This window comes from Pseudophryne corroboree, chromosome 9, assembly GCF_028390025.1.
Source record: "Pseudophryne corroboree isolate aPseCor3 chromosome 9, aPseCor3.hap2, whole genome shotgun sequence".
Lineage (NCBI taxonomy): Eukaryota > Metazoa > Chordata > Amphibia > Anura > Myobatrachidae > Pseudophryne > Pseudophryne corroboree.
The window spans coordinates 449,820,650-449,834,060 of NC_086452.1; the positions used below are offsets into that span (position 1 = coordinate 449,820,650).

Genomic DNA, 13,411 nt, shown 5'->3' on the forward strand with positions numbered 1-13,411 from the left:
CCAGGATGATGTAGCGTTATACTGTGTAGCCTGTCACCCAGGATGATGTAGCGTTATACTATGTGACCTGTTACCCAGGACGACGTAGCGTTATACTGTGTGGCCTGTCACCCAGGACGACGTAGCGTTATACTGTGTGGCCTGTCACCCAGGATGATGTAGCGATATACTATGTGACCTGTTACCCAGGACGACGTAGCGTTATACTGTGTGGCCTGTCACCCAGGATGACGTAGCGTTATACTGTGTGACCTGTTACCCAGGACGACGTAGTGTTATACTGTGTGGCCTGTCACCCAGGACGACGTAGCGTTATACTGTGTGGCCTGTCACCCAGGACGATGTAGCGTTATACTATGTGGCCTGTCACCCAGGATGACGTAGCGTTATACTGTGTGACCTGTTACCCAGGACGACGTAGCGTTATACTGTGTGACCTGTTACCCAGGACGACGTAGCGTTATACTGTGTGGCCTGTCACCCAGAATGACGTAGCGTTATACTTTGTGGCCTGTCACCCAGGATGATGTAGCGTTATACTGTGTGGCCTGTCACCCAGGATGATGTAGCGTTATACTATGTGACCTGTTACCCAGGACGACGTAGCGTTATACTGTGTGGCCTGTCACCCAGGACGACGTAGCGTTATACTGTGTGGCCTGTCACCCAGGATGATGTAGCGATATACTATGTGACCTGTTACCCAGGACGACGTAGCGTTATACTGTGTGGCCTGTCACCCAGGATGACGTAGCGTTATACTGTGTGACCTGCTACCCAGGACGACGTAGTGTTATACTGTGTGGCCTGTCACCCAGGACGACGTAGCGTTATACTGTGTGGCCTGTCACCCAGGACGATGTAGCGTTATACTATGTGACCTGTTACCCAGGACGACGTAGCGTTTTACTGTGTGGCCTGTCACCCAGGACGACGTAGTGTTATACTGTGTGGCCTGTCACCCAGGGCGACGTAGTGTTATACTGTGTGGCCTATCACCCAGGACGATGTAGCGTTATACTATGTGACCTGTTACCCAGGACGACGTAGCGTTTTACTGTGTGGCCTGTCACCCAGGATGATGTAGCGTTATACTTTGTGGCCTGTCACCCAGGACGACGTAGCGTTATACTGTGTGGCCTATCACCCAGGACGACGTAGCGTTATACTGTGTGGCCTGTCACCCAGGATGATGTAGCGTTATACTGTGTGGCCTGTCACCCAGGACGACGTAGCGTTATACTTTGTGGCCTGTCACCCAGGACGACGTAGCGTTATACTGTGTGGCCTGTCACCCAGGACGACGTAGCGTTATACTGTGTGACCTGTTACCCAGGACGACGTAGTGTTATACTGTGTGGCCTGTCACCCAGGACGACGTAGCGTTATACTGTGTGGCCTGTCACCCAGGACGACGTAGCGTTATACTGTGTGGCCTGTCACCCAGGACGACGTAGCGTTATACTGTGTGGCCTGTCACCCAGGACGACGTAGCGTTATACTGTGTGGCCTGTCACCCAGGGCGACGTAGCGTTATACTGTGTGGCCTGTCACCCAGGACGACGTAGCGTTATACTATGTGACCTGTCACCCAGGACGACGTAGCGTTATACTATGTGGCCTGTCACCCAGGACGACGTAGCATTATACTTTGTGGCCTGTCACCCAGGACAGTGTAGCGATATACTGTGTGGCCTGTCACCCAGGACAACGTACGTTATACTGTATAATCTGTCACCCAGGATGATGTAGCGATATACTATGTGACCTGTTACCCAGGACGACGTAGCGTTATACTGTGTGGCCTGTCACCCAGGATGACGTAGCGTTATACTGTGTGACCTGTTACCCAGGACGACGTAGTGTTATACTGTGTGGCCTGTCACCCAGGACGACGTAGCGTTATACTGTGTGGCCTGTCACCCAGGACGATGTAGCGTTATACTATGTGACCTGTCACCCAGGATGATGTAGCGTTATACTGTGTGGCCTGTCACCCAGGATGATGTAGCGTTATACTATGTGACCTGTCACCCAGGATGATGTAGCGTTATACTGTGTGGCCTGTCACCCAGGACGACGTAGTGTTATACTGTGTGGCCTGTCACCCAGGATGATGTAGCGTTATACTGTGTGGCCTGTCACCCAGGACGACGTAGCGTTATACTTTGTGGCCTGTCACCCAGGACGACGTAGTGTTATACTGTGTGGCCTGTCACCCAGGATGATGTAGCGTTATACTGTGTGGCCTGTCACCCAGGACGACGTAGCGTTATACTTTGTGGCCTGTCACCCAGGACGACGTAGTGTTATACTGTGTGGCCTGTCACCCAGGACGACGTAGCGTTATACTGTGTGACCTGTTACCCAGGACGACGTAGTGTTATACTGTGTGGCCTGTCACCCAGGACGACGTAGCGTTATACTGTGTGGCCTGTCACCCAGGACGACGTAGCGTTATACTGTGTAGCCTGTCACCCAGGACGACGTAGCGTTATACTGTGTGGCCTGTCACCCAGGACGACGTAGCGTTATACTGTGTGGCCTGTCACCCAGGGCGACGTAGCGTTATACTGTGTGGCCTGTCACCCAGGACGACGTAGCGTTATACTATGTGACCTGTCACCCAGGACGACGTAGCGTTATACTATGTGGCCTGTCACCCAGGACGACGTAGCATTATACTTTGTGGCCTGTCACCCAGGACAGTGTAGCGATATACTGTGTGGCCTGTCACCCAGGACAACGTACGTTATACTGTATAATCTGTCACCCAGGCACACAGCGGAAGCAGCTGTGCTCTGCTATGTGCGGATCCCTCAGTGATGATATCATTACATCCTAGTGACCAGGGGCCTACACAAAATAGTGTAGACATTGCAAAACAGATAAACTGATAAATGCAACAGGCACAAATGTAATATTGATTCATGAAAAAATTATCGGTATATTTACTAGGCCTGGTTTTAAAAAAACGCCGACCATTTCCCAACTCGTCTAGCATTAAATCTTATTACCGTTCCAAAGCTATCGCTCAAAGCCACTGATGATCTGCGGTTATGACAAACAGCGGAATAGTATACTCTATATACCCCTGTAGGTGGATTCAATTAACTCTTACTAAGAACCTAGCATTCTGTGTCTGTGCTTGTAATTACTGTATATCACCACTAATATACTAATGGAACATGTCCCCGCTTCCCCCAAATCAGCAAGCTCGCTGACATACTCTGTGCTACTGTGAACACCTAATGATCTGTTTTACCAATAAACAGGGTATATACATGGATGAACAGGAGACGGAAGGTGGCAAACCCCTTTAAGTACTACTTTGATTTTAAATAGTCAGGATAGTTACATTATCACTGTAGCTGTTCTGATCAATCAGTGTTCTTTTAAGACAAAATTGGTAATTCCATTCTGAAAACTAGATCAATGCAATGTTTAAACTATCATTACCCATGAGGCATCACTTTCTAACATAGGGCCTAATTCAGACCTGTTCGCTTGCTAGGTTTTTTTTTGCAGCCCTGCGTTCGCATAGTCGCCGCCCATAGGGGAATGTATTTTCACTTTGCAAGTGTGCGATCGCATGTGCAGCCGAGCAGTACAAACAGATCTTGTGCAGTCTCTGCACAGCCCAGGACTTACTCAGCCGCTGCGATCACATCAGCCTGTCCGGGCCCGGAAACTGACGTCAGGAACCCTCCCTGCAAACGCTTGGAGACGCCTGCGTTTTTCCAGACAATCCCAGGAAACGGTCAGTTGACACCCACAAACGCCCTCTTCCTGTCAATCTCCTAGCGAACGCCCGTGCGAATGGATTCTTCGCACAATCCCATCGCTGACCGGCGATCCGCTTTGCACCCATGCTACGTGCCTGCGCATAGCGGTGCATACGCATGCGGAGTTTAGACCTGACGCCGCCTAGCGATTAGGTCTGAATTAGGCCCATTGTGAGGTAATAATTCCCAATGAATGAGTCTAGCCTGTACATCTTCACTTGCTGTCAGAAGTTATCTCAGTGTTACTATTGGATGTCTAAAAATACTATATATATATATTTTATTTATTTTCCTGCAACTTCATTCTTCACTGAAATCTCCCCTCCGTCTGCTCATACTACAAATACCCTGTTTCTCATTTGTTTGCTGTCAGGACGCTGTGTGCTGTGTGAATAATCCACATCGCATGCGGGAGGAATCGGATGGCGGAGAAGGAAAGAGATGACTCGGGGGGGTGTTCAGCCAAGAGACAAATCCCAACCCAAATGCCGAAATGCAAGGAAGAGGTACAGCGCCTGTTCTGAGACAGCAGAGACTGACGCATTTTCTCCCCCCCCCCCCCCCCCCCCCTGGAGAACTGGCCCTTAATATGATCTTTGGAGGAATAAAGTGCAATAATACAGAATGTTGTAAACTGGGGACCAGTCGGAGGGGAAAGGAGGTTTGAGCAGATGAGTACTCACTGATACGGTGTGCTATTATACGTCTGTGCCGACATACGCCGGCAATACACTGTGCTGTAAGTCCGCTCTCGTTACATGTAGGGATTGTGAAACATCTATAACCCGAGCAAACAATCAATAAATAAGAGTTTCAGTTGTGTCCTCGGATTTTGTCTCCGGCGGTCGCTACAGGTGGGTGTCCTCCTCCATAGTGTCGGACTCCTCCTTGTCCGTCTTGTTGATTAGCGTCTCCCAGCCGTCCGCCCGGTGAGAGGTGTCGCCGTTAAGGCTCGGTTTCTTCTCCTGCATCTCGGATTGGCCGTCCATGGCCACGTCCAGGGTGGGGTTATCGTGGCAGCCGTTCTCCACGAAATGCAGCTCCTTGCGGAAACAGTGAAGAGAGAGCAAGCATTTATCAAGTACTGTGCACCTGTTCTACAGCAGGGTGCGCAACTAGCAGGGAGCGGATTGGTTGGAGCATCGTTTAACATGCGTAACGAGTGATAACAAGAATATCACTCATTATTTCATCTACCCCACAGTCTGTAGCATGGCAGTTAGGAGCTGATTGGCTGGTACTTTATCTCCATCCACTTATCTAAAATGCTTAGTACATTACACTGTCCATCTGTGAGGGATGTAATTATATTGCCGGCAGTCCGGATCCCAGCCGTCAGGATACCGACGCCGGAATCCTGACTGCTGACAATGGCGCCAGCCAGAATACCGGCAAACGGGCTATTCCCACTCATGGGTGTCCACAACACCCGAGGAGTGGGAATAGAACCTGTGGTGAGCACATCTGCAGGTGGGGCAGATGTAACATGTGCAGAGAGAGTTAGATTTGGGTGGGTTATTTTGTTTCTGTGCCGCTTTATGTTTACACTGTAATTTAGATTGAGTTTGAAGTTTGAACACACTCCACCCAAATCTAACTCTCTCTGCACATGTTACATCTGCCCCCCCTGCAGTGCACATGGTTTTGCCCAGTTGCTTGCTTTTTTGGTTTGCTAACTACTCTGAATAACCCCAATGTACATACGCATATAGGGGGTCATTCCGAGTTGATCGCTCGCTAGCTAGTTTTAGCAGCCGTGCAAACGCTATGCCGCCGCCCACTGGGAGTGTATTTTAGCTTAGCAGAAGTGTGAACGGTTGTATCGCAGAGCGCCTGTAAAAAATGTTGTGTAGTTTCAGAGTAGCTCAATACCTACTCAGCGCTTGCGATCACTTCAGACTATTCAGTTCCAGATTTGACGTCACAAACCCGCCCAGCATTCGCCCAGCCACGCCTGCGTTTTTCCTGGCACGCCTGCGTTTTTCCGCACACTCCCTGAAAACGGTCAGTTGCCACCCAGAAACGCCCACTTCATGTCAATCACTCTGCGGCAACCAGTGCGACTGAAATGCATCGCTAGACCCTGTGCAAAACTACATCGTTCGTTGTGCCCGTACGTCGCGCGTGCGCATTGCACTGCATACGCATGCGCAGAACTGCCGATTTTTAGCCTGATCGCTGCGCTGCGAACAAATTCAGCTAGCGATCAACTCAGAATGACCCCCATAAAGCCTCAGCAGTAGGAATGTTTAGTCCACTAGAGACAGGAAAGAATATATCACAGTCTATAGTACACACAAATCATCTTTCTTGTACTTTGCTCTGAATCCTGATCCATGACTAATGCATCGCCAAACCTGCAACTTCTCTTTCTCCAATGTGTGACACGCGTGCCATGTTATGTATTACACTTACCATGTTCTTCAATTTGGGCAAACGCCTCTGCCAGCATATGTAAATGAGCCCTGCAACGATGATCATAACGCAAATGGCACCAATAATGACCAAGACGATAAAGAGTTTGCCGTAATCGCTCCGCGGCGGGCTGGGGAGGGACAGGCAATTGCCCACGCTGGAATAGCTTTCAATCCCGATCTGCAGGAGGCATATAAGATTTCATTATATTTCTGCTATTAGTTACATTATTCATTCTTATTAATTCTGCGTAGCCCTGCTTTATTTGTGCTCATTTATATACATTCATTTTAAGGAGGACATGTACTAAGCAGTGATAAAAGCGGAAAAGTGAGCCAGTGGAGAAGTTGCCCATGGCAACCAATCAGCTGCTCTGTATACTTCGATAGTAACTTCTCCACTGCCTCACTTCTCCACTTTTATCACTGCTTAGTACATCTCCCCCAAAGTCTCTACCATCTCTGAGTAAACACCAGTGTTTGTATCGTATATACAGTATATCTCCTATATAATAGCCCTATTCTGTGACCTTGTGATTCATTTGCTAACGCTGGGCGGAGTCACAACAGTGGGCGGAGTTATTCAAATGAGTCACAGAGATCTGGCCAAATCTACAGGAGACTAGGAGCAGAAGCAGATAGCATGGGCATTGGGCATGTCACAGGCAGGGGTGCATACCTCCCAGCTTTCTGCAGGAGCTTTCTCCAGGCAGAAGGAGGGAAACACACTCGGCGAAAAGGGGGCGTGGCTTCACGGGAGGGCCCCCGTTTTCGTCAGTGAGGGGGGTTGCCCAGCGCTCTGTGAGCTGCTGGCATGCCCCCAGGGGCTGATTATGAGTCCGGGGGGCACAGGGCACTTGAGACAGGGGAGCCCTATCTCATTGCTGTGCCTGCTGTGGGTTGCAAATTCCGATTTTTATTTTTTTTATGGGATTTTGGCCCCTCAGCTAGGGCTAAATCCAGAGGACGTGGTCGCTCCCCCTACACACCCGCACAGGGAGAAGAAAGCAGGGAGACTGCTGCCTCCCTGCAACACCACAGACCTGCCAATATGCAGCAGCATGTGCTGACTGTAGCACAATGCTGCCGCTGTTGCTGGCAGGACGGGGGGAGCTTCTGAGCTGGGACAGAGCTACTCCAGCCGGGGGGCCCCCTAAAACCGTGGGGCCAACGGTACGTATCCCCTGGCCACCCCCCCCCCCCTTAATCCGGCTCTGCTGCTGGAACCCCCCCCCCCCCGTAATCCGTACCCCCTGATGCCCCCTCTCCCTCTGTCTCCACTATTCACCGCTGCTCTGCTAAGCAGAACAGCGAGTACAAGAGCTTTCCAACTGCCCCCCCCCCCCCCCCCCACCGCCGGACACTGCGACCCGCGGGTGGGACAGCGGGACAGACCCCAAAAAATGGGACTGTCCCGCGAAAATCGGGACATTTGGGAGGTATGGGGGTGTGTGAGGGGTATGTCATACAGACAGACGGGCACCGGCTCACTGTGTGCTTGACCCCCCACATCGGCATACTCAGCAGGGTCTCTCTGGTGCGGAGGAGCGTCACTTTCTGACACACTCCACGCTCCTTAGCTGCAGTTTAGTGGGGCACCTGCCGCTGTGCAGGTTCCATACTGCCTCTGTTATCTCCAGCCCCGGCAACCCCACCGCTAGCTGCAGCGCTGCCACCCGCAGTGGAGTGCGCCCAGCTCATTCACACACTTTAGCTGGCGGGTAGCGCTGCAGAAATCCGAGCTGCTTGCAGGCTCTGACCCACTCCTCCCTCCAGCCGCAGCGTCTCCTGGGAGCTAACCAGTCACTCCCAGTTTCCCCTTACCACAGTGAGGTCCGCGCCACGTGCATGCTATGACCCCCTCCTCCCTCCAGCCGCAGCATCTCCTGGGGGCTAATCAGTAATTTCCAGTCTCACCTTACCACAGTGCCCGGCAGCTGCGCGAGGTCTGCGGTGTGTGACTGAGGAGGGGGGGAGGGATGCGGACTGGCAGAGAAAGCAGGACTCCAGCCTGAGAGAGTCAGCCATGCCAAGTCTCCAGCAGCAGCAGATCCCAACAGGTTGGAATGGAACAGCAGCAGCCAGCAGCAGTGACTCCGGTAAGACACATCTGTCTGTCACCACTGTTTTGTCCCTAATACCAATCTCTCCCGTGCCCTGTGTTCTGTCATGTCCCTGTCACCCCTGGCCTTGCCCTGCCACCCTTATTCTGGCCCTTTCACCCTTATCCTGGCCCTTTCACCCTTATCCTGGCCCTGTCACCCTTATGCTGGCCCTGTTACCCCTATCCTGGCCCTGTCACCCCTGTGCTTGCCCTGTCAACCCTATACTGGCCCCGTCACCCCTGTCCTGGTCCTGCCGCCCCTACCCTGGCCCTGTCACCCCTATCCTGTCCCTATCATTTCTGTCCTGGCCCTGTCACCCCTGTCCTGGCCCCGTCACCCCTGTCCTGGCCCCGTCACCCCTGTCCTGGCCCCGTCAACCCTGTACTGACCCTGTCACCCCTGTCCTGGCCCTGTTACTGCATACCCTCCAACTACCTTTTATGGCATGTACAGTACCCGCAGCGCCTCCAGACCTCTCCCCAATGCACTACACCTCCGCACCTTCCCCTCCACCACATGCGGCACTCCACCCCTCCCCCACATGCTGTGCCTCCAGACCCCCTACACCACCCGTGGCTCCCACTCCTCCACCCCTTCACCACCCACAGCACCTCCAGGCCCCTTCCACCATTCACCCCCCTTATACGTCTCCCCCCACACCTGCCCCCCTCCACCCGCAGCATCTGCAGACACCCTCCTCCATCAGCGGTCCCCCCCTCACCCACCCCTCCCCCACCAATGGCACCCCCGCACCTGCCCCTCCACCACCTGCAGCACCTCCGGACCTCCTTTCCCATCCGCCGCAACACCCGTACCTGCCCCTACCCTACCCATGGTGCCTGCGGTCCCCTACCCAACCCCCGGCACACCCATCCCACAGCACCTCCGGAACCCTTCACCCATCCACAACATCCCCACACCTGCCCCTCTCCCACCCGTGGCACCCCTGCCCCTCCCCCACCTGCAGTGCCTCCGGACCCCTCCCCCATCTGCATCCCCCACTCCTCTGCCCCTCCCCCACGCGCAGCACCTCCCGAACCTTCCCCATCCGGGCCCCACCCCCACTTCTGCCTCCCCTCCACCCGCAGCATCTACAGACACCATCCGCAGTCCCCCCCGCACCCGCTACATTCTGTACATCGTGCCCTGCAGGTGCTGTTCACGCCGTCGCAAGGGGCTGCGCCTCCTTCACCATCGCACGCCCTTTCATTGTGCAATATTTAACCACTAACAAAGGAATGCAGGTAATACTCCATATAATACAAATATTAAACCCCAGAAAGGCATGCAAGGGTTAAGGGGGCGTAGCCCCTTGCGACTGTGTGAAGAGCGCCCGTAGGGCGCGATGAAGCATCTAGTATATATATATATATATATATAAAAGGCCTGACACACAGGTAATTGCACAGAACCAACACTGTACCACATAGCTGTTACCATACGTCTCAATCGCAGCTGCGCCTCTCTGCTTACACACAGCGTAACGCATGCGCCATACAAGTTTTAGGAAAATCCGCACATGGGTAATACAAAAATATGGCTCACCTTCGTGAACATTGGTAAGGTAATTATAGAGAAGATGACAGTAAACTTGGATTGGGTACTATAGGGAATATTTACCAAAGGCCAGTTTCAATCAATTTTAAATCGGTCTAAAGCGCACTAAGGGGTCTATTCATGAAGCAGTGAAAAATGTGGAGAAGTGAGCCGGTGGAGAAGTTGCCCATGGCAACAAATCAGCAATGAAGTAACATTTATCATTTGCATACTATACAATTGTACAGAGTAGCTAATTGGTTGCCATGGGCAACTTCTCCACAGGCTCACTACTCCACTCTTTTCACTGCTTCATAAATAGACTCCTAAATCAATGCTGAGTTTCAGGGACTAAGGGGGACATTTACTAGGCAGTGATAAGAGCGGAGAAGTGAGCCAGTGGACAAGTTGCTCCATCAAACAATCAGCAGCTCTGTATCATTTTATAGTATGCAAATTATAGATGTTACTTCAGTGCTGATTGGTTGCCACAGGCAACTTCTCCACTGGCTCACTTCTCCGCTCTTATCACTGCTTAGTAAATGTCCCCCTAAAACACACATTTACTAACATTTAAAAATCAATATCAGAAATCATTTGTTATTAAAAGTGGGTTATAGCCCCCAAAACACAACATTAATTTATAGTGATTTTTTTTTTTTTTTTTTTAAATCAATTTCAGATCGATTGAAATCAATTATAATCGACCTTTACCTACTTTCCTGGAAGTTGCGGGAGACTCCCCCGCAGCACCGGAACATTGGGTATCCGTCCAATATCCCGCCCAGTTCCTATTGGAGCAGGCAGGATAGGGAGGTAATGCTGCAATTTGTGGCTCTGTAAGGAGGGGGCGGGACTAAAATGTCATTTTTGCTCCGCCCCTTCCACGAGAACTCGCAAATTGCGGGATTTACCTTGGCTTGGGCAGGGCCTAATGATGTGGAAGCCCGGCTCCGCCCCCCAAAGTACCCAGCTGCTTCTCCCGGAGAGGAGTGACAAGTATTAAAAACACCCCTATGAGGTACTGTATATTCTCCTGTAAGGGGGGGGTTATAATGTCATCTGTAGCATAGTCTTATGGATCGCATATATAAGGTACCCGCTTTGGCTTTTCCACATTCTTACCTCCATGTCTTGTGCCTTTCATGACCCAGTAAAGGTTAATTCATAAAAGCTTGGAGAGATTAAGTGGAGAAGCTATAAACTACCAACCAATCAGCTTCTGTCATGTTCAATCACAGCCTGTACCATGGCAGTTAGAAGTTGATTGGTTGGTAGTTGATCTCTCTCCACTTTATCTCTCTCCAAGCTATGATACATCTCCCTCTAACTATGGCCCTCATTCCGAGTTGTTCGCTCGCAAGCTGCTTTTAGCAGCCTTGCACACGCTAAGCCGCCGCCTACTGGGAGTGAATCTTAGCTTATCAAAATTGCGAACGAAAGATTAGCAAAATTGCGAATAGACACTTCTTAGCAGTTTCTGAGTAGCGCCACACTTACTCGGCATCTGCGATCAGTTCAGTCAGTTTTGTTCCTGGTTTGACGTCACAAACACACCCAGCGTTCGTCCAGACACTCATCCGTTTCTCCAGCCACTCCCGCGTTTTTCCCAGAAACGGTAGCGTTTTTTCGCACACACCCATAAAACGCCCAGTTTCCGCCCAGAAACACCCACTTCCTGTCATTCACATTACGATCACCAGAACGAAGAAAAAAAATCGTAATGCCGTGAGTAAAATACCTAACTGCATAGCAAATTTACTTGGCGCAGTCGCACTGCGGACATTGCGCATGCGCATTAGCGACTAATCGCTCCGTTGCGAGAAAAAAATAACGAGCGAACAACTCGGAATGACCCCCTATATTCATCTCAGGTTGGATTAGAAAGGGAGGCTTGATATAGAGAGTTCTGTTGTGGGAACCACTGCCCCCTGCTGGATGTTCCTTCCTATTACCTGCTACGGCTCTTCTCAGCTGATGTCCTGTACGGGTGTAGTATGTTATACCGGCGGTCGGGCTCCTGGCGGCCAGCATACCGGCGCCGGAATTCTGACCGCCGACATACCGACAGCTGGGCGAGCGCAAATGAGCCGCTTGCGGGCTCGCTGCGGGCACGGTGGCGCGCTACGCATGCTACGCTATCTATTCTCCCTCCAGGGGGGTCGTGGACCCCCAAGAGGGAGAAAAGCTGTCGGTATGCCGGCAGTCGGGATTCCGGCGCCGGTATGCTGGTCGTCAGGAAGCCCGGCCGCCGGCAAACAGAAGACCACCCGTCCTGTACACATGGATGATACTTACTCCTTACACAGCCTTTAGGGCTCTATTTCATTAAACCATACCTCCAAACTTTCTGAAGTTGGGAGGAGGGACACAAATAAGGGGGCGTGGCCTCGCGGGACGTGCTATGCCTGTTTTTGCCACTGTGGGGGGCATGCCGAGTGCTCTGCTATTCACTGCAGCGGGTGAGAGAGGGCCTCCCCACTGTCCGCCCCCACAGCGGGACACTGAGACTTGCGGGTGGGACTGCGGGACAGTCCCAGAAAAACCACCTGCGGCAGCCATCTGGGGTACACTGCGTAGGTTGCTGCTGGCAGGGTGTGCAGACAGTGGAGGTACGGCATACAGATATAGCATACGGTGGGGCGGAAGTACATGGTACATGATGGGTTCCATGAGGCAGCAGATCGGAGAGGCCATAGGTGGCAGTATCAGCATAGGGCCACAAAACCCCAAAAAGCACAAAAATACAATACAGGGTAATGAACACAATAAAGGGAATTCGTTTGGCATAAAAAAAAATAAAAAAATGCGACCATAGAAATACTACAAGGGATGTGGCAGCCAGAGAATCTTTTGGCAGCACTGTGGTTCCTCTGCCACCCTCAGGGGTCTTATGGGGCACACAGACAGGGTTCCTCTCCACCCGTGTCATGATGAACTTGGCCTTGCTCCAAGTTCATCATGAAAAGTGACACGGAGCTGATTGGTTGGTATGTCACCTCTCTCCAAGCTATATATCTATGCTCTGTTCTGTACATTACAGCGTATCTCAGGTGCATCTACAGCCCCATCTCAATGGAATGAGGTTAAGACAATGATTGAGGGAGGATTAATAAAAGCTTGGAGAGATAAAGTGGAAAGAGATAAAGTACCAACCCATTTAGCTCCTGTCATTTTTCAAACACAGTCTGTAACATGGCAGGTAGGAGCTGATTGGTTGGTACTGCAGCTCTCTCCATTTTATCTCTCTCCAATGTTTAATAATTGCACCCACAGGGAGGTGTATCAAACCCCGTAGAGAGATAAAGTTTCTACCTGACACAGGGGCGTTTTAAGAGAGGAAGAGGCCCGTGTTCAGCCTCCTCCGTCGGGCCCCCTCCTCTCTGCCCGAAGCGCCGTAGAGTCTGAGCACTAGAGGGCTCAGACTCTACTGCGCATGCGCAGATCTCCGGGAAAATGGGGCGGCGGCCATTTTCCCTGAGATCTCTCTACTGCGCATGCGCAGAACGCCGTGAAAATGGCCGCTGGGCCATTTTCACTGTGTTCTAGCGGCGCTGCGGATGCCGGCGCT

The 13,411-nt window shown here is 51.6% G+C and overlaps 1 protein-coding gene across 2 annotated transcripts in view; it reads right to left on the reverse strand.

Moving 5' to 3' along the window:
* Positions 1-4,570: 4,570 nt before the first annotated feature.
* The window catches only part of PODXL2 (podocalyxin like 2), a 103,823-nt gene continuing 94,982 nt past the window's right edge, over positions 4,571-13,411 (reverse strand). For both annotated transcript variants that reach the window (XM_063941178.1, XM_063941179.1), the window contains 2 exons: positions 6,201-6,380; positions 4,571-4,828 (listed from right to left, as the gene is read on the reverse strand). In XM_063941178.1, the coding sequence (XP_063797248.1) occupies positions 4,634-4,828; positions 6,201-6,380 (375 nt within the window). In that variant the 3' untranslated portion in view covers positions 4,571-4,633. The remainder of the gene's footprint in view (positions 4,829-6,200; positions 6,381-13,411) is intronic.